Source organism: Delphinus delphis, chromosome 5, assembly GCF_949987515.2.
Source record: "Delphinus delphis chromosome 5, mDelDel1.2, whole genome shotgun sequence".
NCBI classification, from domain to species: Eukaryota; Metazoa; Chordata; class Mammalia; order Artiodactyla; family Delphinidae; genus Delphinus; species Delphinus delphis.
Window position 1 is genome coordinate 86,567,884 of NC_082687.1, and position 22,592 is coordinate 86,590,475.

The following is a 22,592-nucleotide window of genomic DNA, read 5'->3' on the forward strand; positions in this document are numbered from 1 at the left end:
CCTCCCTTATTCTGACCTAATTCCCACCCATCCTTCATTCCTCTCCCTAGTAAATTCCTCCCACTTTGTCTCTTAAAATTCCTAATTCCCAATGTGAAATCAATGAACCCTTGTATTTTTCAACCCTTTCTCTGAAGACTGTATTCACCTCTTAACGAAAAGTGGCTGTATCCTGGGGACATGGTTTCTATGCAGCCCTCTCAAATGGATTATTTCTTTTCTCTCAGACCCAAAGTGCTTCAGCATCAGCCTTACTCCTCAATGCCAGTTGGAGTTTTATCCCCCCTTCCCTCTTACAAATCCCTTCTGCTCCTTTGAGGCTCACAGCATCCAACTGTACCACTCTTCTTCCTCCATGTTATAGTCACTAATTAGTAGCCTCTGGGTCTTTCTTCCTCATTCTCAGTAAAACTAACTTGCAATTCAATTTTCTTCTTATCTCTATCCCTGTCATCCTTCTTGCTGATTTCAACATGTAGGCTGATGATTGATTCATCCAATACTACAGACTCCTGGTTTCTTGACTTCCTCATATTTTCAATGATGTGTTTCTTCTACCCTACCATAGCTATCCACCATGCCTTAGATCTCGGCATCAACAAAAATGGCATAATCTCCAAAATTTCAAATGCAAATATCTCATCCTGGCTACAAATATTATTCTTCCAAGCTACTTGCTAAAGTACCCTTTCTTCAAAAGTGCTTTCACTTTTTTGTTGTGACCTTTAATCCAACCATTCTCTTTATTCATATAAGAGAATGAAAGCCCTCAATCACCAACCCCTCCTTATCCCTCATTTCTTCTTTTCTAGTTTATATTCCATGACCCATTGTTATAGTTTTTTCCTTCAAACCCTTAACTTCCTTGCCCTTCTTTTTTTGGCCATGCCTTGCAGCATGCAGGATCTTATTTCTCCGACCAGGGATTAAACCAGTGCCCCTCTGCATTGGGAGGGTGGAGTCTTAATCACTGGACCGCCAAAGAAGTGGCCTCTTTGCCCTACTGAATGAAGTTTGGAGGCCCAATAAACAGCACCCTTCCTCCTGCCTGAGTTCTGAGTACTTGAGAGGTAAAATGAAAATCTAGGTAAATAAAAGCAGATGAAGATGATGTATCTTCTTTCCTACTGATAAAGTTAATCTCGGGAATGTGACTTAATTTTGCAGCAAGGACAGGCTTTTCAAAAGTGTGTCTTGGGCTTATGCACTCAGGGATGACCTGAACAACTGAAGCCACCCCCTCACCCCACTTTCTCCCCATACCACGGGATCCAGACTTCTAAAGCTAGGGCGTAGAGGAACACTACAGAACATACGTTTGCTCTGGGCTGCTAGACCCTAAAAGAAAGGTAAGAGAAAGGGGCTGGCTTTATTTACATGCCCACTCATTGATCCCAACCTCAACAATAATATAATTCACTCCTCTCTATGGGAGGAGAGAGTGAGAAGCATTACACCAGTGAACTCCCTCCACATGGAGAGAAACATTATGACTTGGCAATGCATTTCCCCCAACACGTCTCTTCCTCCGTTACACTTGCCTTATAAAAGCCCAGCTTTTTGGGGTCTTTTCCCTGTCACCACCAGAGCAAAAGAAGGTTGTCTTCAAAATACTTTCACAAATTTTATCCTATTTGAATATTATAAAAACCACATGAGAGGAACTCGACAGGTAGAATCACCTATTTTTTAGGTAAGAGAATTGAAGCAATGCGTATTTATTGTCATAGGTTACAGTCGATATGGTAAACACAATTTATCTGAGAGGAGGTAGGTTAGTTTCCTGCTGTTGCTGTAATAAATTACCACATATTTAGTGGCTTAAAATAACACAAATTGATTATGTTACAGTTCTAAGATCAGAAGTCTGAAAATCAAGGTGTCAGCAGGGCCAAGTTCCTCCCAGAAGCCCTAGGTGAGACTCCATTTCCTTGCCTTACGCATTCCTGCATTCCTTGGCTCATGGTCCCTTCCTCCATTTTCAAAACCAATAGCATAGGGCTTCCCTGGTGGCACAGTGGTTAAGAATCCGCCTACCAACGCAGGGGACACGGGTTAGTGTCTGGGAAGATCCCACATGCCGCAGAGCAACAAAGCCCGTGCGCCACAACAAATGAGCCTGTGCTCTAGAGCCTGTGCTCTAGAGCCCACGAGCCACAACTACTGGGCCTGCGTGCCAAACTACTGAAGCCCGCGCGCCTAGAGCCCAAGCTCCGCAACAAGAGAAGCCACGCAGTAAGAAGCCTGTGCACCGCAACGAAAGAGTAGCCCCTGCTTGTCACAACTAGAGAGAGCCCTCGCACAGCAATGAAGATCCAACACAGCCAAAAATAAATAAATTTATATATAAAAAAAAGGAAAGAATTAAAAAACAAACAAAAAAAACACAATAGCATAGCATCTTCAAACCCTTCTCTGACTCTGATACTCCTGCCTGCCTCCCTCTTTTCCTTATAAGGACCCTTGTCATTACATTGAATCCACCTGATAATCCAGGATAATAGCCCCATCTCAAATCCCTTATATTAATCACACAAACAACATGCCTTTTTGTCATGTAAGGTAACACATTCACAGGATTCAGGGATTGGGACATGAAAATCTTTGGGGAGACATTATTCTTCCTATCGTAAGAGGGATAGCACCATTACTTCAAAAAAAGAGGTGTTAGTATTCTAGTTCCAGAAGAAGTAATGTCTCTTACCACATTTATTACTGAAAAAGCAAACACACAAATACGTATAAACATGAGCACCCAGAATAGTACCTCGTTCAGAGTAAGCATTTAGTGTTTGTTGAATAAATACATGCATACCACATATCTAAGAAAAAAGTTTCAAGGGTAAAGATTAGTTGAAGTAATATAAAATAATCACCTAATTAACATAACAAAGACATTAATACCTGAAGCCAATTGTTTAATTAAATGATCTGAAGAAGTGATTTGGATCATCAGCAAAATAAAACTTAACAAAATTATCTTCACTTTGTACCAGTATGTCTCCCCATCTCATTCTGAATCTGTCTCATTCCTTCCACCGTTTAATCCCTAAACTGGCCAAATTAGTAAATGGACATATATTTTAAATATTTGTTGCACTTATTCAAGAAAGGAGTACATTTAATTTAAAATTAGGTGAGCTGCAGCACTTCTATATTCTACTGCAGGTTCCAGTCAGTGAATAAAGGAAGAAAAAGAAATAAAAGGCATATAGATTTGAAAAAAATGTAGAAGTGTCTTTATTTATAGATGTCACATTGTATATGTAGAAAATCCTAGGGCAGCTACAAAAAGGGATACTAGAAGTAGTAAGTTTAGCAAGATCTCAGGATACAAGGTCAATATAAAATAAGCAACTGTATTTCAGTATATTAACAAACCATTGGAAATTGAAATTAAAAATACCATTTACAATAGCATAAAAAGTGAAATAATTAGGGATAATTTTAACAAAATATGTGGAAGAACTCTACATGGAGAGCTACAAAATATTGCTGAGTGAAACTAAACAAAACCTAAAGAAAATGAAGAGATAGTCCATGTTCATGGATTGGTAGATTCAATATTGTTAAGATAACAATTGTTCCCAAACCTATTTATAGATTTAATGCTATCTCAATAAAAATAAAAATTGTAGCAGCTTTTTTTTTTTGGTACAAATGGAAAAGCTGATTCTAAGAATTATTTAGAAATGCAAATAACTTAAAACAGTCAAAATAGTTTTGACATAGGTGAGCAAAATTAGAGTACTTATACTACTTGATTTCAAGATTTACTCTAAAGCTACAAAAATCAAGACAGTGTGATATTGGAATAAGTATAGACATGAATCCATGGAGCAGAATAAAGAGTCCAGAAGTAAACCCATAGACATATGATCTATTGATTTTATACAGAGGTGCTGACATAAAAGGATAGTTTTTTAGCAAATGGTGCTGGAACAATTGTACATCCATATGCCAAATGTGACTCTCAACCCTTAAGTGGTACCATACACAAAAATTAACTAAAAAAAAAAAAAAAAGAATCAAAGGCCTAAATATAAGAGCTAAAACTATAAAATTTCTAGAAACAAACATAGGAAAAAAATTTTGTAACCGTGAGTTATAAAAAGATTTATTAGATAAGAGGCAAAAAGTATGAACTATAAAAAAATGGATAAACTGATTCAACAAAATTAAAACTTTTGCTCTTTAAAAGACAGTTAAAAATTAAAAGACGAGCCAGAGGCTGAGAGAAAATTTTACAAACCAGAAGTGTAACCAGAATAAAGAATTCTTAAAACTTCAGGTAACTGACTAAAAATGGGCAAAAGATTTAGACACGTCATAAAAGGATATATATAAATGGCAAATGGACATAAAAAGATGCTCAACATCATAAGTAACTAGGGAAATGCAAATTAAAACCACCTATTAGAATGACTAACATGATAACACCAAGTATTGGTGAGGATCTGGAGCAACTGGAACTCTTATAAATTGCTAGTGGGAATATAAACTGGTAGAACCACTTCAGAAAAGAGTTTGGAGGTTTCTTAGAAAGTTAAATTTATGCTTACATATGACTCAGCAATTCTACTCCTAGGTATTTACCCTAAAGAAATGAAGATATTCTACATGAAGGCCTGCACACATATGTTTATAGTAGCTGTATCCATAATACACGAAAACATGAGAACAACATGGATGGCCGTTAACAATGATGGGCAAACAAACTGTATGAAATACTACTAAGTCATAAAAAGGAATGGAAAACTAATCACACAACATGGATGAATCTCAGAACATCATGCTGAGCAAAAGAAGTCAGACACAAAAGAGTACATATGTATGATTCCATTTACATGAAACTCCAGAAAAGACCAATGTAATATTTAGGAACAGAGCAGATCAATGGTAGTTTGGAAAGAATGTGCATATGGAAGAGCAAATGGGAAGGAGCATAAAGAGAATTGCTTCAGGTGATGGAAATGTTCTGCACCTTGACTGTGGTGGTGGTGATGTGGATTTATACATTTGTCTAACTTTATAGAACTGTGTAATTTAAATGAATACAGTTTATTGTACATAAATTATATCTTAATAAAGTTGACTTAAATGAAATAACTTGAGTGAGCTGAAGCGTGTACATTTTTTTCTCTCAAAATATTCCTACTTTTTGGACTTCCACAGGCAACTCCACAAATCAATTTGGTAGGTAAAATAGCTGAGTGACACTGAACAAGTGGAGATATTACTCTGAACTGAGCAATTTTCCTCATCAGTAAAATGAGTCAATTAGATGACTTCATTTGTTCATTCAATAAGCACTGACTAAAGCTCACTATGGGCAAGAAATATGCCAGGTTCTAGAGATATAAAGCTGAAAAAGAAACCATTTTTGCCCTTTAGGAATCTGTCTAGTGGAAGACAAAGACAAGCTAACGTATCATTAGGATACTGCTTACGTATATTTAGGGTATGAGGAGAATTCATAAGAGGAGCGATCTTCCCTGATGATGCAACACCTGAGCTGGGTTTTGAGGTACAAGTAAGAGTTAGGTAGAGAGGGAAGAGAAGGCATTCCAAGCAGAGGGTGCTGTATGGGCAAAGGGCCAAAGGAGAGAGAGACATACCATGTGTTTAAGGTACTGCAGGTTGCTTAGTACATCTGGAACACAGATTTCATCCTTGTCTTGACTGAAAAAAAGTTTTAGAAGATTCTGCTAGTTTAACCAGTGTGTAGATAGGGGTCCTGTACCAAAGATGATATCCATGTTGTAGAGGATCACCTAAAAGGTAAAATAACTATACCTTCAGTTAGGATCCTTTCTATTGCAAAGAGAATCTTTTGGCTCATGTAACAAAACAGTCCAGGGGTAGACTGATGGAGTGTGACCTGGGAATTAACAAGGTCAACAGAGCAGCTTCTCGCTTTTTGCATTCCTAGGCTGCAGCAGCTCCAGACCCTATATCCTCTCTTGTTCATATCCAGCTTCCCTGAAAGATTAAACCAAAGCCTCATAATCAAGTTTCATTGATTTTGCACAGTCTTAGGTTTTGCACGGATCCTGAACCAATCCTTGTGGCCAGAGAGATGGTACATAATGATGGCTTGGCCAGGACCCAGAGGTCCTGGAGGTGGGAGTCAGCCTCATCTGAAGCACATGGAGGAGGGGTAGATCTCCAAATAAAAATTAGAGCCTTTGCAGCAGAAGGGAGACTATAGATACTTAGGAGGAATTATATTTTAAGAAAGACATAATTGTTGAACAGATTCCAACAATTTTTAGAACAAGTCCGGGGGTACAAACACACATGGACAAATTTCTTCTTTCATCTTCCATTCCTAGGACTAGTCAATGAAAATTGACTTCAGAACAAAGTGATGTGAGACTCAATACATACACAAAAAACTATCACTCAATATTCTAAGCACCATATTAGTAAATGAGCAGTTTTATGAGAACAAAGAGAAGGGTGTAATTAATTCTAATTTATAGGCTCCAGGGTATCTTACAGCAGAGGAGAGTTTTTTAGTGGGGCCTTGAAAAATGGAGGTCCTTCTGGCAGAGATAAAGTACAAGGCCATAGCTGGTTGAGGATGAGCACGTAATTTGGTGAAGATGAAGCACAGGATAACAGATCAGTGTGAGAGAACAGGAATGGAAAGATCAAGCTGCGGTGAATTTCCCCCACTCTGCTACAGAGCCTGGACTTTATCCTTTAAGCAATGTGGTATCGTTTAATTTTTAAGCATGTAAGTGACACAATCGAACCTGTATTTAGAGAGCTGCAAGAACAGATTAGATACTTCCTGAGACAAGGAAGAAGATAAGTATAGGGGAATAAAGCTAAGTTGTGAAGTGGAAGCCTGAGGGAGTTCAAGCCTAATGGTCTCTATTTTCTCTATGAAATAGGCAGAGAGAGTACATGCAGAGTGTAAGTGGGTGCTATGCATTTAAGATACACTGAAAATTTCAATTAGCCAGAAGGCTGCATTACCAAAACACTCTGATCTAAAAGATTGTTCAATAAACTCTTCCACGATATAAGATCATACATATTACATACATACATAGTGAGTGAACTGAAATCCAGAAGAGCCAAATGCCATTCGTCTATTAGGCTATTTCACCACCAGTAAGAATGCCACAGGCAGAATAATGATGTAATTATCACTGGTCATTCAGATCACTGTGATCAATGGCAGAGCCTATGTGAGGGGCTGCCAGGGGTTGGTAGGAGATGGCGTGGGAGAATACTGGAGGGAGGAGGTCAAGAGAAGTAGTGTGAGTGTAGCTAGAGATGGAGTGGGCAAGGCAGCCTGACTGCCCTCAGTGCAGTAATTTAACAAGCAGCCAAGAGCAGCACATGGCTGAGAGGGGCTTGTGACAGCAGCGAAATGTGTGGCAGCCTCCTAGGCTTGGCTTTGGGGTTCAGATTCAGAATGACTGGCTAGAGCCACCTGTTCCAAATGAAAGGATCTGCTATGCCATGGTCCATTCATTTTCTTATAGATATAGAAGAAGTCTCAAATGATCAAAGCCATACAAATGCTAATGAAGTTGGGCATTCTTCACATATTATCTTCTACCACTTGATCTTAAAATGTCATATTTAAAATTAATTACTGGGACCTCCCTGGTGGCACAGTGGTTACGAATCCACCTGCCATTGCAGGGGACATGGGTTCGAGCCCTGGTCCAGGAAGATCCCACGTGCTGCAGAGCAACTAAACCTGGGCACCACAACTACTGAGCCTGCACTCTAGAGCCCGCGAGCCACAACTACTGAAGCCTGAGTACCTAGAGCCCGTGCTACGCAACAGGAGAAGCCACCGCAATGAGAAGCCTGTGCACCGCAACGAAGACCAGCCCCGGCTCACCGCAACTAGAGAAAGCCTGCGCTCAGCCACGAAGACCAAACACAGCCATAAAATAAATAAATAAAACAAAACAAAATTAATTACTGACAACCTCTTATATTTGCTTGGTGCTTTGTAGTTAAAAAAAAAAAATCACTTTCAAATGTATTTTCTCATTTGGTCTTACTCAATCCTGTAAGGTAAACAGAGCAAATACAAAACTTTCATGCTGCCTGTCGTCTCCCCCGCATACCCCACCCAAATTACAGATAAGAGAGAATAGATTATCTGGGGACTTCAAGCTAGGACAAGAACTCCTCCAGTTTAATGTTTCTCCCACTAGATTACTACATTGCTACTTTTAAAAAAGCTTATGAATATTCTCCTAAAGAAAAAAGCCAAAGGTGGGTGTATCTGTACACATTTGACCTTAATCATTTAAAACTCTCTCTCTTCCTAACAGTCATGGGTATATGCTTATCCCTGTGATGAATGTGCATTTGTATACACAGAATGGCAAAGCGTATGATTGTAATTGTATCGCCTTCAAAAGCAATAACATGGAGTTTATTAAGAATCAATCACTGAATAAATGATTATTTAGTCCTCAATAAGTCAACAAGTACCTGATGAATAAAAGCATTTACGTAGATTTCCAAATTAATAACTAGTAGTTATATAAAATTCCACCACACTTGCAGTCCTGTGCTAAACCTCATACATTTCCTAAAAATATACTCTCTAAATAAAAGACTCCAGAACTAGATTTTGATAAAACTTAATACGATTCTAAGCATTCAGTAAGACTATCAATCCATTGATTCAGAATTTTATTGAAGTGATCAGCATCTTGAATTTGAGTATAAAATTGAAAGACAATGATTTTTGGACTTTTTCCCCCCATATTCTATCATTCTGCATTATAGAAATGTTAGGTCTCTAAGAAGTAATATAAAATAAGACCCTCTACTTACAATAAGGACCAAAATAAGACTGATGCCTTGCATAATGTCTTCAGTTCTAGAATGAATGTATAATACCTACTTCTGGTCTCGCTAAGCTGCTCTGCCCTAGAAGTAAATCTCATTAAACCAAACTTCAGTAAAAGTGCATATGGGGTTCCCCTGGTGGCGCAGTGGTTGAGAGTCCGCCTGGCGATGCAGGGGACACGGGTTCGTGCCCCGGTCCCGGAAGATCCCACATGCCACGGAGCGGCTGGGCCCGTGAGCCATGGCCGCTGAGCCTGCGCGTCCGGAGCCTGTGCTCCGCAACGGGAGAGGCCACAACAGTGAGAGGCCCGCGTACCGCAAAAAAAAAAAGTGCATATGGTTTTGATTTTTCATTCCCTTCATTGAGTCCTTGGGTGTCCTCTTTGTAAACTTCCACAGTAATGGAATCTGGCAACAGATCTCAGCAGTGTCAAGTCTTCTAACTAAGAGATGGAAGGTTGAGACATTTAAAGGGATCATTCTATTTTCTTTTTTCAGAAAGTGATGAATAAAACTGTCAGGTGGAGACAACTGTATTTGACCTTCCCCAATAGAGAGAGAAATAAAATGGAGAGGGATCTAGATCTCTGACGAGAGAAAAGTTGTTAAAAACACCAAAGTACATTTGAATTCCTACTTAAAAGCATTATCTTTTTCAAGTCTTCCCACATCCTACCCCACCCCTGGCTTTGAGTGAAATGCAATTTATAAGACAAAATGATTCATTATCTAGAGATAAATTTACAAACTGACATAAGAGAACTGTCCCAGAGGCTACATTACCTATTCAAGTTTATTACAGTAGCTTTAGTTCTTATTGCATATATTGTTACATGCCTTTTACAAGCCAGGGTGATCTATGCTATGTATGCTCAATTTAGCAGAAGTTATATCTACTGCTTCTCTCTTGAAAAGCAGCAGCATGCAGTGCAATACGTGGTGTGCAGAGTTATTGTTTCAAAAAGTGAAAAACTACTTAGGTTTAACTGAGGAGGAACATGATCTTTATTGGCTTATATGCAAAGTTTAATTTTGGTTTTATGCAGAGTTTGCATAGTTCATGATTACTTTCTAATGAAAAACTAGATGTGTTGTCAGTGACCTTGAAGAAGATCAGGTGACAGTAGCAAACAGAAAAATTTGAAGAAGAGGCATAACTTTTAAAGTAGAAAGGTCAGCAAGAACTGCCTGAAACAAAAAACAAAAGGAATGATTAATATCGGCATTCTGATCAGCAAAGTGAAGCCTATGAAATAAACACAGAAACACCTTTACAATGTAATTCTGATATCAACACACCTGAGTTCTTCAGATTGGTCCCAAATCTCTGTACTGAAGCTACAACCTTCTTTCTCTTTTCTGAACATCTTAATGTTAGAACATGTGCAAAATACTCAAATGTGCAGTAGAAAATAATCTGGACTTTAGTCTTGAGCCTTCTTCAAATATACAAGGTAGCATGAGTTTATAAGAGGTCTAACATTTCAACTTGCTTCTATAAATAAACGTACATTATGAATCCTAGTCCCGTTATACTAAGGAGTAACCGACTTTAGGAAATCACTTTAAGATGGAACTAATGTTTACTCAGTTGCAAGATGCATAAACATCCTCTTCCCTTTAAACAAAGAATGTAGGCAGCTATTTTAAGGATAAAATGTACATTTCTATGAGAGATAACAAATAGAGTAATATTGTAAGCCACTATTTGATTGAACCATGCTTCAGGTGTAAGATATACTACTGAAAAGAAACGAGCTTTAAATAATTAACTCACAACTAAAAATAAACAAAAAGCCCATGTTTCTTTACTATATCATCCAAACACATGCTCTTTAATTCTTTCAACTAGTTTGTCTTTGTTCTATGAGCATATGAACAATTATAAGAAAATGCAACATAAGCCCCAATAGTTTCTATTAAAACTACTAGGTATCTTGTTTCCTGTAATGGTTATAGTGGTTTCCCATAATAATCTTGTTTATGACTTCTTCACAAGAACATTGTTTTCAAGTAATTAAGGAATTCTGAATACTTAATATTACTTAGCTCAAAACTTATGGGTTTTACCCAAGTTAAAAAATTAGTCTGCGAGTAATGTGTGTCCTATGCATCTGATACTAAAGTGCCCGAGCCTGGCAATCTCTCAGGAACTATTTCCATCCCATCTGAGTGAAACTTATCCTTACTTCAGCTGCAGCCAGTGATGTCACCTCCATCAGGTTCACTGCTCGGAAAGCAAACACAGCAGCTGCCAGGACTGGAAAAGAATGCACACTATTTCAACTGCTGGTCTGGTCTACTCATCAGCCAGGCAATTTACTGCTATGCCCACAACCCACGATGAGGGCTCAGAATTAGTGCTTCACAACTGTATCCTGCATTCTGAGTTAAGGCCTTGTGATGAATGGAAATTGTCTCCTCTGGAGAACAGTGGCTTGATGGTGCAGTTTGGGGAAAAAGGGAAATTTTAGTGGTTTTAAAAAAGCCATTTTATAAATTGTTTCATACCTATAACTTCAATTGTAACAATTTTTAAATGGCATGAAGATCTAATGACTATCTTATAAATAAAGATTTATTTTGATGCAGGTGTTTCTTACTGATGCAATGGAGAGGCTTCTGAGAAGTTATATGCAGACTGAATTTTTAAATATATCAGATGATGTTTCATATGTATCAAGGAGGTATCCTGATAAAAATGTGGCAATAAATTCTTTCCTTAAAAATATTTTTATACTATTTTGTTATATTTATATTTTTACGCTCAGCATTGACTTTCTTAGAGTGTCATAAATGGATACGTCTGTGGGGCGGGCTACTGTGGGATTGATCCTGACATTTACATTAATATTGGCCACAGAAAAAGAAGTTGAAACTTTGAAAAGAAAATAAACCAAACCATTATAGAACATCTTGAAGGTCAATAATATATACTGACTAGAAAACATTTGGATTTTTGTTCCCATTAATCATCTGCATATGAACAGAGAGTAATGCTGACATGAGTTATGTCTTATTACATAATCTACCATAAAACTTTGTGAAAGTGAATGAGTCATCATGAACAATGGAAGGACCATGTAATAGGTTCAGGCAACTCTGATAAGGAAACGGTACTGCCTGGAGGTGACTCTTGACTTCTCCCCATTTTTTTCATCACCAGTAGTAGTAGTACATTCCCTACCCAACAAGTCCTTAAAGTTTAGAAAATGAATGGTAAGGAATCTTTAAAATTATTTGGAAGACTTGTTCCTAAGTATATTGCATAGATAATGCAAATTTTTTTAAAAAATATATTTTTACTATGGAAGTAATAATAATGATAATAGCAGTTAATTCTAATACCAAAAATGAGTTAAGTACTATTGTTAGCCCCATTTTACTAATGTAGAAACTGAGGCACTGTGAGTTTGGATGACATATTCAGAGTCACACAGGTAGAAAATAGTAGAGTGACTACTCAACTCTGGCCCTAGAGCTCAAGCATTTAACCACTATGTGATGACATTTTTGAGATTGAAGGTAAGCAGTAATGACTCATCCCTGATATAGAAATCTGTGTGCTTTCCTAAGAATCACCTTCTCTTTTGTCTCTCAGAATAGTTTTCCCCTGGCAGAAACCATAATGGAAAAGAATATAAAAAAGACTGTATATACATGTATAATTGAGTCACTTTGCTGTACAGAAGAAATTAACCCAACATTGTAAATAACTATACTTCAATTTAAAAAAAAAAAAAGAATGGTTTTCCAGAGATGGCCTGAAGGATGATGCATGGTGGTCCTGGGCTCTGGACCACCTGATAGGGGTCATGCCTATGGAGTAGAAGTCAGGATACAGGTCTCTTAATTTCCCCAGATAGAGGCCGAGTGACTGGGAAGCACAGGCATTTTTTGAGGGGACAACAGATTTTGGACAGTTTGTCAAAAAAAGCATTAGAACTAGTTAGGAAAATTCTGGGAGAAAAATACATGGTAGTGGTAAAACAAAATTTAAAAAGTCATCAGCTGGGATTATTTAATATGTAACAAGGGATATAAGAGACCTGGGGCAAAGAATTTACCCTTTAATTGAAATGGAGAAAACTTAAGTACCTAAAGTCCCTCAGCTTCCATTTTTACAAGAATATCAAAGAAAACCATTTCTGTGGACCAACAACTTCTTTATAGTTTTCTAATATCTGGAATCATATTTGAAAATGGAGACATTTTAGGAGCTAAGGGTTGTGGTCACTATTTCCTTTTTTGAGTATAATTTAACGGAGTTGGTGAAAGCTTGACAGGATGGTCAAATTTTCCGCTGTAGCAGGAAAGAGTTTTACATGGTGGGAAATATATAGTTTTTCCAAAGGCAGATAAGAGGGGGAATAAAAGAGTAGTTACTAATTGACTTCAGCATCCAAAATGCTTATGTGCTCACAACCTTTATTTATCTTGGTGTCACATCACAGAAGTTCCTTTCCGTCTGCTTCATGATTGCTTTGCCCAGTACTTCCTCACAGCAGGTTTATTTGCCAAGGAAAACAGGTCTATACTTTGGGATATTTTCTTTTTTAATTAAAAAAAATTTTTTTTTTTTTTGGCTGTGTTGGTTCTTCATTGCTGAGTGTGGGCTTTCTCTAGTTGCAGCGAGCGGGGGCTACTCTTTGTTGCAGTGCGCAGGCTTCTCATTGTGGTGGCTTCTCTTGTTGCGGAGCATGGGCTCTAGGCACGCTGGCTTCAGTAGTTGTGGCTCGCGGCCTCTAGAGTGCAGGCTCAGTAGTTGTGGCCCACGGGCTTAGTTGCTCCACAGCACATGGGATCTTCCCAGACCAGGGCTCGAACCCGTGTTCCCTGCATTGGCAGGTGGATTCTTAACCACTGCGCCACCAGGGGAGTCCTGGGATATTTTCAACTGAAGTCATGCTTCATATGAAATATAGAAAATCAAATATTTACTTTTGGTCTTTTAAACTTTTCTCATTACTTTAATTTTAAGCAACTCTATCATGAACATTAAGACACCTATGCTTTAAACTGTTCTTCAAAAGGCCCTAATTATTCACAGTTGAAACCAGTAATATTTACTAAAATATTTCGAAAGACTACATAAGCTCACTTGAGCAAAAAAGGTGGTCACAAAATATTCAGCCCCGAAAATGTATAAAATAATCAAAACTAATTTATATACACATCTACATGCAATTACCTACCCTATGGCTCTTTATCTGAATTCCATGGTAGGAATTCCCATTAGTCTAATTCCATTTCTAGATGTTCTACAATTCTTCTCTGTTGATTTCTTTTTTTTAAATAAATTTATTTATTTGTTTATTTTTACTTTTGGCTATGTTGGGTTGTTGTTTCGATGTGCAGGCTTCTCATTGCAGTGGCTTCTCTTGTTGCAGAGCATGTGGGCTCTAGGCACAGGGGCTCAGTAGTTGTGGCGCTTGGGCTTAGTTGCTCTGCGGCATGTGGGATCTTCCTGGACCAGGTATCAAACCTGTGTCCCCTGCACTGGCAGGTGGATTCTTAACCACTGCGCCACCAGGGAAGCCCCTCTGTTGATTTTTTTAAAAACACTCAGAGAAAGTGAATGGATGCAATAGTGTGAACTGCATTTCTACCTATACATCAGTAACTTTTTAATTACTGTATTAAGCTTACAGCAAAGTACGTGGCTTAGAGCAAATGCAGCATTCAACATTCATTTCTCTTTCACTTCAGTTTGCTGAGGGGTGATAAGTCACAGAATGGGAGACTTTAAATTGGAAGACGCTTTGAAGGTCTTCCAATTCAACATTTCTTTCATGATAGAAAACCTCTTAACCCTTCAGATGACAGTTAAAAAGCCCATTCTACTTTTGGAAAGTCCTAATTATTAGAAAGTACTTTCTAATACTGAGCCCATTTCTTTAACATGCTCTAATGTTTTCTGAAATGATACAAAAAGCTACATACAATACTCTTCAAAATTTATGCCCTACCCAGAAGAGTTATTTGGTAGAAAACCTAAAATCCTGTTACCTGAGAAATGGTAGCAAAAAACAATACTACTTAGCCTGGAAAATAGAAGACTTTGAGGAAAGGAGGGGGTGAGAGAGTAGAAAAAAACATGATGATGATCCTGGTTTAACAGTAGTACATTCTAACAAGTTATATTATCCAGGGACTTCCCTGGCGGTCTAGTGGTTAAGACCCCGTGCTTCCTCTGCAGGGGTTTGATCCGTGGTGGGGGAACTAAGATCCCACACACCATGTAACGTGGCCAAAAAAAAAAAAAAGTTATATTATCCAGAAATGAAATGGGCTACTTGGTAAGACAGGGATTATCCAACACTGAATGTTCAGGCACAGGATAAGGACTGCCTGTTAGAAATATTTAAAAGAAGTTAAACCTGATGACCTCTAGGATCCCCTTTTGTCTCTAGATTGTATGCATCACTGACATTCAGCCAAAAGAGGTGATGGCAGACCAGTTTTTCCTAACTCATATTTGTACGGGCTTTAAAAACCACTGAGATAGAAGGATACTGGGAGTTGTTAAAAACCCCAGTAAATGATATCTCTCATTATACCAGGGGCAACATTTATCTTCATGGTACTTTATTATTACCTCAATTTTCCTTTTCAAAATGCCATCTAATTACTCGAACTTTCAGCATTCAAAAATATGTTAATATGGTACCTAGAGAATCTTCTGCAAGAAAAGGGTCATCAATTAAGCATTATTTCCAAATGGCCCAGAGAGGTGTCTTTACAATGCTATCACTGGGTAAAGATTAAATAATTTGTTCAATGTCACAAAACTGGAGAAGGTTGGAACCAGCATTCTCTGCTCTCCATGTGAAAACCCTGTAATACTTATTTGAATTCCCTGATAATTTCAATGATAAAAATAATTGAGTCGATTTTACACACAGAGAAGCAAAATAATATAAGAAATCTGTGCCCTATGTGTTATCACACAGTTGCCCTCTGTGTATATCTGTTGTAAGAACTTAATTATTAAATAAGAGATAGATTTGTGGCTTTCTGAAAAAAAGATGAATTTCTTTTTGGCTTAAGAGAATATGTAAAAGGGGAAACTCAGTTACCAGGGCAGGAGTTAGAGACTGTTAGCAACAAGGAAAAGGTTTTGAGTTCAGTATAAACTAGTCCAGAAGAGCTGAGATTTCAACTATGCAGGGAGACTCAGTCTCAGTTTGGATTTTAGGTAGTAGTTGAGAAAGGGCACAGAACAGAACACTAAGGTAGTCACAGGAGTCAGGAAAAAAACAGAAGTATACCTACACTCTGCTGTGCAAACCTCACAGGTGCTGAGACCGTAAGCCCTGGCTGGATTAAAAGCAGGGGAGGGGAGCTGGACATTCCTAGAAGTGACGAAAAAGGACTAGGAATAGACGTGATGGGCAGTTATGCAGACCTATTTAGATTGCAGAATCTCAGTGCTTGTCTTCTAAGGCAGATAAATCTACTAAATGTTCATGAATTAGAAATGAAAGACAACTGTAGACTCAAATTCCAATTACAGATGGTGAATATCAGAAAGCAAAGGGGCTTTACTATAAAAAGAGCATGTGTTTTACAAACAAGCACTTACTCTTACCAGCAAGAATTTCCAGAGAGTTGTACCCTAGGATTCTATCCCACAAAAGCAAGAGTTGATCTGTAGCTAAGTATCCAGAGAAAGCTCGAACCATCCATTTAAATGATATGCGAAGTCTGTAAGCAAAGAAAAAAAAGAAATTTTACCAGTGGAATTTTTTCTCATCAAAAAGCAGTATCAGAAGAACTCAACCAGTTCCATTATTAGATAACTCCTTTGTGGGTCTGAAAAATCACATGGGCATTTAAAACTCAAGCACTCTACATATATACAATGGAATACTACTCAGCCATAAAAAAGAATGAAGTAATGCCATTTGCAGTATCATGGATGGACCTAGTGATTATCATACCAAGTGAAGGAAGTCAGAAAGAGAAAGACAAATACCACATGAAATCACTTATATGTGGAATCTAAAATATGACACAAATGAACTTATGTATGAAACAGGCTCACAGACATAGAAAACAGACTTGTGGTTGCCAAGGGGGAGGGGGGAGAGATAGATGGGGAGTTTGGGATTAGCAGATGCAAACTACTATGGTATTGAATGGATAGACAACAAGGTCCTACTGCTGTAGGTCCTACTGTTCCTACAAGGAACTATATTCAATATTCTGTGATAAACCATAATGGAAAGAATATGAAAAAGAATGTATGTATATGTATAACTGAAACACTGCTGTGATTAACACAATATTGTAAATCAACTATACTTCAATAAAATAAATTTAAAAAACCCTCAAATACTCTATTAAAAGCTGTAAAAAGTACAACGGTGAGAAACCATGAGTCCTCAAATTAGTGGTCTCAAAAGCATTAAGAGGGCTTCCCTGGTGGGGCAGTGGTTGAGAGTCCGCCTGCTGATGCAGGGGACACGGGTTCGTGCCCTGATCCGGGAAGATCCCACATGCCGCAGAGCGGCTGGGCCCGTGAACCATGGCTGCTGAGCCTGCGCGTCTGGAGCCTGTGCCCTGCAACAGGAGAGGCCACAACAGTGAGAGGCCCGCATACAGGAAAAAAAAAAAGCATTAAGAGAAAGAATTATATTCCTGAGTCCTATTTTATGTTATAGTTCATTCTTTAGAAAACTCACTTCTACATTCTGTTTTTCAGGGTGTGTACTAATTAGCTATCAATGAGGTGATCTTACAGTCTTAACAGTTCCAGGCAAGCCTAGAACATTTGAATTTTTATTCAAGATACTTGAAAGAGCTTGATAGCTGCACATTTTTCCAATTCAATAAATTATATTCCTACATTTCACTCAAATGGCTACAAAGGATGAAAAAAGACAAAGAAAACTAGTTTTAAAGCTATAGGGGGACTTCCATGGTGGCACAGTGGATAAGAATCCGCCTGCCAATGCAGGGACACAGATTCGATCCCTGGTCTGGGAAGGTCCCACATGCCATGGAGCAGCTAAGCCCGTGCCTCAAACCACTGAGCCTGCACTTTAGAGCCCGTGAGCCACAACTATTGAGCCCATGCACCTAGAGCCTGTGCTCTGCAACAAGAGAAGCCACCGCAAGGAGAAGCCCGCGCACCACAATGAAGAGTAGCTCCTGCTCACTGCAACTAGAGAAAGCCTGCGCACAGCAACGAAGACCCAACGCTGCTAAAAATAAAAAATAAAATCAAATCTTAAAAAAAAGAAAAGCTATACAAGGGACCTTAGAAATAGATCTCTGATTTGAAACCCTTAGTTTTATAGAGGATGTCATCAGAACTCTGAAAAATCAACCAGAAAATTCAATTAAATTCTATTTTGCAAAAAAAAAAAAAAAAAAAGTCCTAAGAAGTATGAGATCCTACTGTTTCATAAATAGGTTATGTTACAATAACAATTTATCTCTAGAATCAGGAAACAAACTCTTTGGCTTTGGTGCCTGAAGAGATTAAATAGTCTCTCAATTTCTGTACTATTGGCAATTAAACATCACTTGACTGCCCCTGAGAGGTTCTAGCCAAATTCTTTGTTAAAACTGTTATACAGATAAACATCTGTACTTTTTCTTAAAAGAGAAAATGGGATTGAGAGATTGCCTTTGTTGGTGTCACATTAACTTTCTTGAGACTGAAAAAGGACCCCCCAGGTTTCAGAAATTCCTCAATACTAGATAACTATTGTTCTAATATAACAAAATACATGTAGGCAGTAGTATTGATAAATCAAGATTTTTGGTTGGTTTTAGAATTTCTGTTTATAGATGCCAAAGAAACTTTTAGCCACCAATTATTTTAAATTTAAATAATTTACTAACTTTTAAGCTAAATTATTAACTTCAACTAGTTTCATTTTACTGGATCTCTCAGTGTCTTATTAGAACAACAGCACCACACATCATGCCTTCTGCTCCCTAGTATACATCACAGATTCAATTTCTTAGAAATACAGTTTATTGAGGTATAATTTATGTATAGTAGAATTTGCCCTTACTAATGCACAATTCTGAGTTTTGTTAAGAACCAAATGGAAATTTTAGAACTGATAAATACAAAAACAACAAAAACAATAACAACAACAGCAACAAAACAGCCCTCACTGGATGGATCCAATAGCAAAATGGAAATAACCATTGAGAGAGCCAGTGAATTTAAATATAAATCAATAGAAGTGTCCAATCTGAACTACAGAGTAAAAAGGATTGAAAACAAAATGAACAGAGCTTCAGGAAGCTGTGAGATAAGACTAAAAGTTTTAATATTTGTGTCCCAGAAGAAAAGGATAATGAGTGTGGTGCAGAAAAAAATATTTGAAGAAATAATGGTTGAAAACTTCCTAAATTTGGCAAAAGAAATAAGCCTCAAATTAAGATGTTAAGCAAACCCTAAACAGGATAAACCCAAGAAATCCATGTCCAGATACATCATAATCAAACTGCTAAGATCTAAAGACAACGATCTTGACAGCAGCCACAGAAAAACAATAATTGATATTATTTCTTCCTGACATGTTTTGTAGAATTTGCCCATGAAACCCTCCAGGCCTGGAGTTTATTTGAAAGTAGAAGGGATAAATTAAAGATGTATATTGTAAATCCTAGGGCACTGTTATAGACTGAATGCTTGTGTCCCCACTCCCACCCCCAAATTCATATATTGAAATTACCCCCCAATGTGATGGTATTAGGAAAGAGGTGTGTGGCCTTTGGAAGTTAATTAGCATTAGATAAAGTTATGAAGGTAGGTCCTCATGTTTGGGATTAGTGCCTTCGTAAGAGTCATGTGAGAGCTTCTTTTTCTTCTCTGCTCTCCATCATGTGAGGATACAATGAGAAGCAGTTTGCAACTTAGAAGAAGGTCCTCTGGAACTCAACCATGCTAGCAACCTGATCTTAGACTTCCAGTCTCCAAAACTGTGAGAAATAAATTTCTGTTGTTTATAAGCCATACAGTTTATGGAAATTTGTTATAGCAGACTGAACTAAGACAGACACTTATCAAAATATATTTTTAGAAAGGTATAAATAATAATCCAATACTGGAGATAAAATGGAGTAAAAAATTATTCAATTCAAAAGTAGGCAGGAGGGGAACTTCCCTGGTGGTCCAGTGGTAAAGAATCCACCTTACAATGCAGGGGACATAGGTTCGATCCCCGGTCAAGGAACTAATATCCCACATGCTGTGGGGCAACTAAGTCCACGTGCTACAACTACTGAGCTCATGCGCCTCAACTAGAGCCTGCGTGCCACAAACTACAGAGCCCACACGCTCTGGAACCTGCATGCCACAACTACAGAGCCCACCTGCCCTGGAGCCTGCGCGCCACAACTAGAGAAGAGAAAACCTGCATGCCATGACTAGAGAGAAGCCCGCATGCTGCAACGAAAGATCCTGTATGCCTTGACAAAGATCCTGTGTGCCGCAACTAAGACCCAATGCAGACAAAAATAAAGACAATAAATAAATAAATAATAAATAAATTAAAAACAAACAAACAAACAAAAGTAGGCAGGAGGGACTTCCTTGGTGGTCCAGTAGTTGAGAATCCGCCTTTCAATGCAGGGGACATGGGTTTGATCCCTGGACGGGGAACTAAGATCCCACATGCTGTGGGGCAACTAAATCCTTGCACCACAACTAGAGAGAAGCCTGCATGCTGCAATGAAAGATCCCGTGTGCCACAACTAAGACCCGATTTGGCCAAAAATAAATAAATAAATATTAAAAAAAAAAAAAAAAGTAGGCAGGAAAAGAGGACAAAAAGAATAAAGAGCACATGGGACAAACAAAAAAATGTCTATCAAGATAGTAAATAATATCAATTGATATTATTTTAATCCAATAATATCAATTACATTAAATGTAAATGGAATAAACACACCAATTAAAAGACAAACTGCCACACTGAAAGACCCAAGTATACTTTTGACAAGAAAGCCACCTGAAAAGTAAAGACACTGATAATCAATACGTTAAAAGTAAAAAGACAGAAAAGAATACACTATACAAATTGTAATAAAAAGAAAGCTGGAATGGCTATATCAGACATAGTAGATTTATTGCTAGGAAAAGACATTACATAATGATAAAAAGATCAATTCTCCTAAAAACAGAGTCAAATACATGAAGTAAAAATATATATAGCAATGCAGAAATAAAAAGACAAATTCACAATTATAATTGGAGGCTCTAACACTTCTTTCTCAATAATCAATAGAAAAAGTAGAAGAAAATTAACAAGTGTATAGAAGTCTTGAACATTATCAACAAGCTTGACTTGATTACCACTTACGGAACATTCTGCTCAACACTAGCAGCATACAAATTCTTTTCAAGTGTACATGGAAGATTCATCAAGATAGATCATATTCTGGGTCATAAAACAAACTGCAACACATTTAAAAGAACTAAAATCTTATGAAGCACATTGTCTAACTGTAACAGAATTACAATAGAAATAATAACAGAAAGACATAATATCTTTCCAAATATTTAGAAATTAAACAATGCAGTTTTATATAAACTATGGTCAAAGAGGAAGTCACAAGAGAAATTAAGAAACATTTTGAATTGAATGAAAGTGAAAACATAACACATCAAAATTTGTTGAGTGGAGGTAAAGCAGTGCTTTGAGGGCAATTTATAACATTATTGCTTCCATTAGAAAAGAAGAAATGTCTCAAATTAATTATCTAAATTTCACCTTAAACAAGTAGAAAGACAAGACCAAAACAAAACTAAAGCAAGTATACAGAAGGAAATAACAAATAAAAGAGCATAGGGCTTCCCTGGTGGCGCAGTGGTTGAGAGTCCGCCTGCCGATGCAGGGGACATGGGTTTGTGCCCCGGTCCGGGAAGATCCCACATGCTGTGGAGCGGCTGGGCCCGTGAGCCATGGCCACTGAGCCTGCATGTCCAGAGCCTGTGCTCCGCAACGGGAGAGGCCACAACAGTGAGAGGCCCGCGTACAGCAAAAAAAAAAAAAAAAAAAAAAAAAAAAAGAGCATAACTCAATGAAACCAAAAATAGAAAAACAAAATCAATGAAACCAAAAACTGATTCTTTCAAAGAAGAATAAAATTAATAAACCTCTGGCCAGAATAATCAAGAAAGAGAAACAAGATACAAATATCAATCTCAGGAATGAGAGCGGTAATGTCACTCTGATTCTATAGATATTGAAAGGCTAATTAAGAATTATTATGGAATATTATGAATAATTTATGTCCATAAATATGATAACAGATAAAATGCACTAAGTACTCAAGAAGGAGATATCCTGAAGAGTCCTATATCTAGTAAAAAAATTAAATTCTAAATTAAAAACCTTCCAATAGCATTAGTTTTAATTCATGAAAGCCTTTTAATAATTGATTTCTAGCCTGATAATTAAATTTTTATATTTTCTCTTGCATCAGAATTTTAATGTTTATCATAATTCACTGAAATAAATTTGTTCCTTTTAATGATTAAAGTGTATAAATAGACTAGAAAAAAGCCAGGATTTTAGCTTCTAGCAATAAACTAAATGTCTTCACTCTAGTAAGGAAAAGCATAGTTATATTCAAATATTCATTTCACAGTAGTAAAATAGAGGTCAGTTTACCACAAGAAAAAATGACTTGTATGTAATATAAAGTATTTCTGCCATATTCTTGTTTTATAATATTAATTATTAATAAAATCCTGTTTTTTAATGTCTACAAAAGAAAGA

The 22,592-nt window shown here is 37.4% G+C and overlaps 1 protein-coding gene across 4 annotated transcripts in view; it reads right to left on the reverse strand.

Annotated features, from left to right (window-relative positions):
* Positions 1 to 9,629: 9,629 nt before the first annotated feature.
* TBC1D19 (TBC1 domain family member 19) overlaps positions 9,630 to 22,592 on the reverse strand; it is a 156,701-nt gene continuing 143,738 nt past the window's right edge. For all 4 annotated transcript variants that reach the window (XM_060011772.1, XM_060011771.1, XM_060011770.1 and 1 more), the window contains 3 exons: positions 16,430 to 16,545; positions 11,028 to 11,098; positions 9,630 to 10,026 (listed from right to left, as the gene is read on the reverse strand). In XM_060011772.1, coding sequence (XP_059867755.1) covers positions 9,952 to 10,026; positions 11,028 to 11,098; positions 16,430 to 16,545 — 262 coding nt within the window. In that variant the 3' untranslated portion in view covers positions 9,630 to 9,951. The remainder of the gene's footprint in view (positions 10,027 to 11,027; positions 11,099 to 16,429; positions 16,546 to 22,592) is intronic.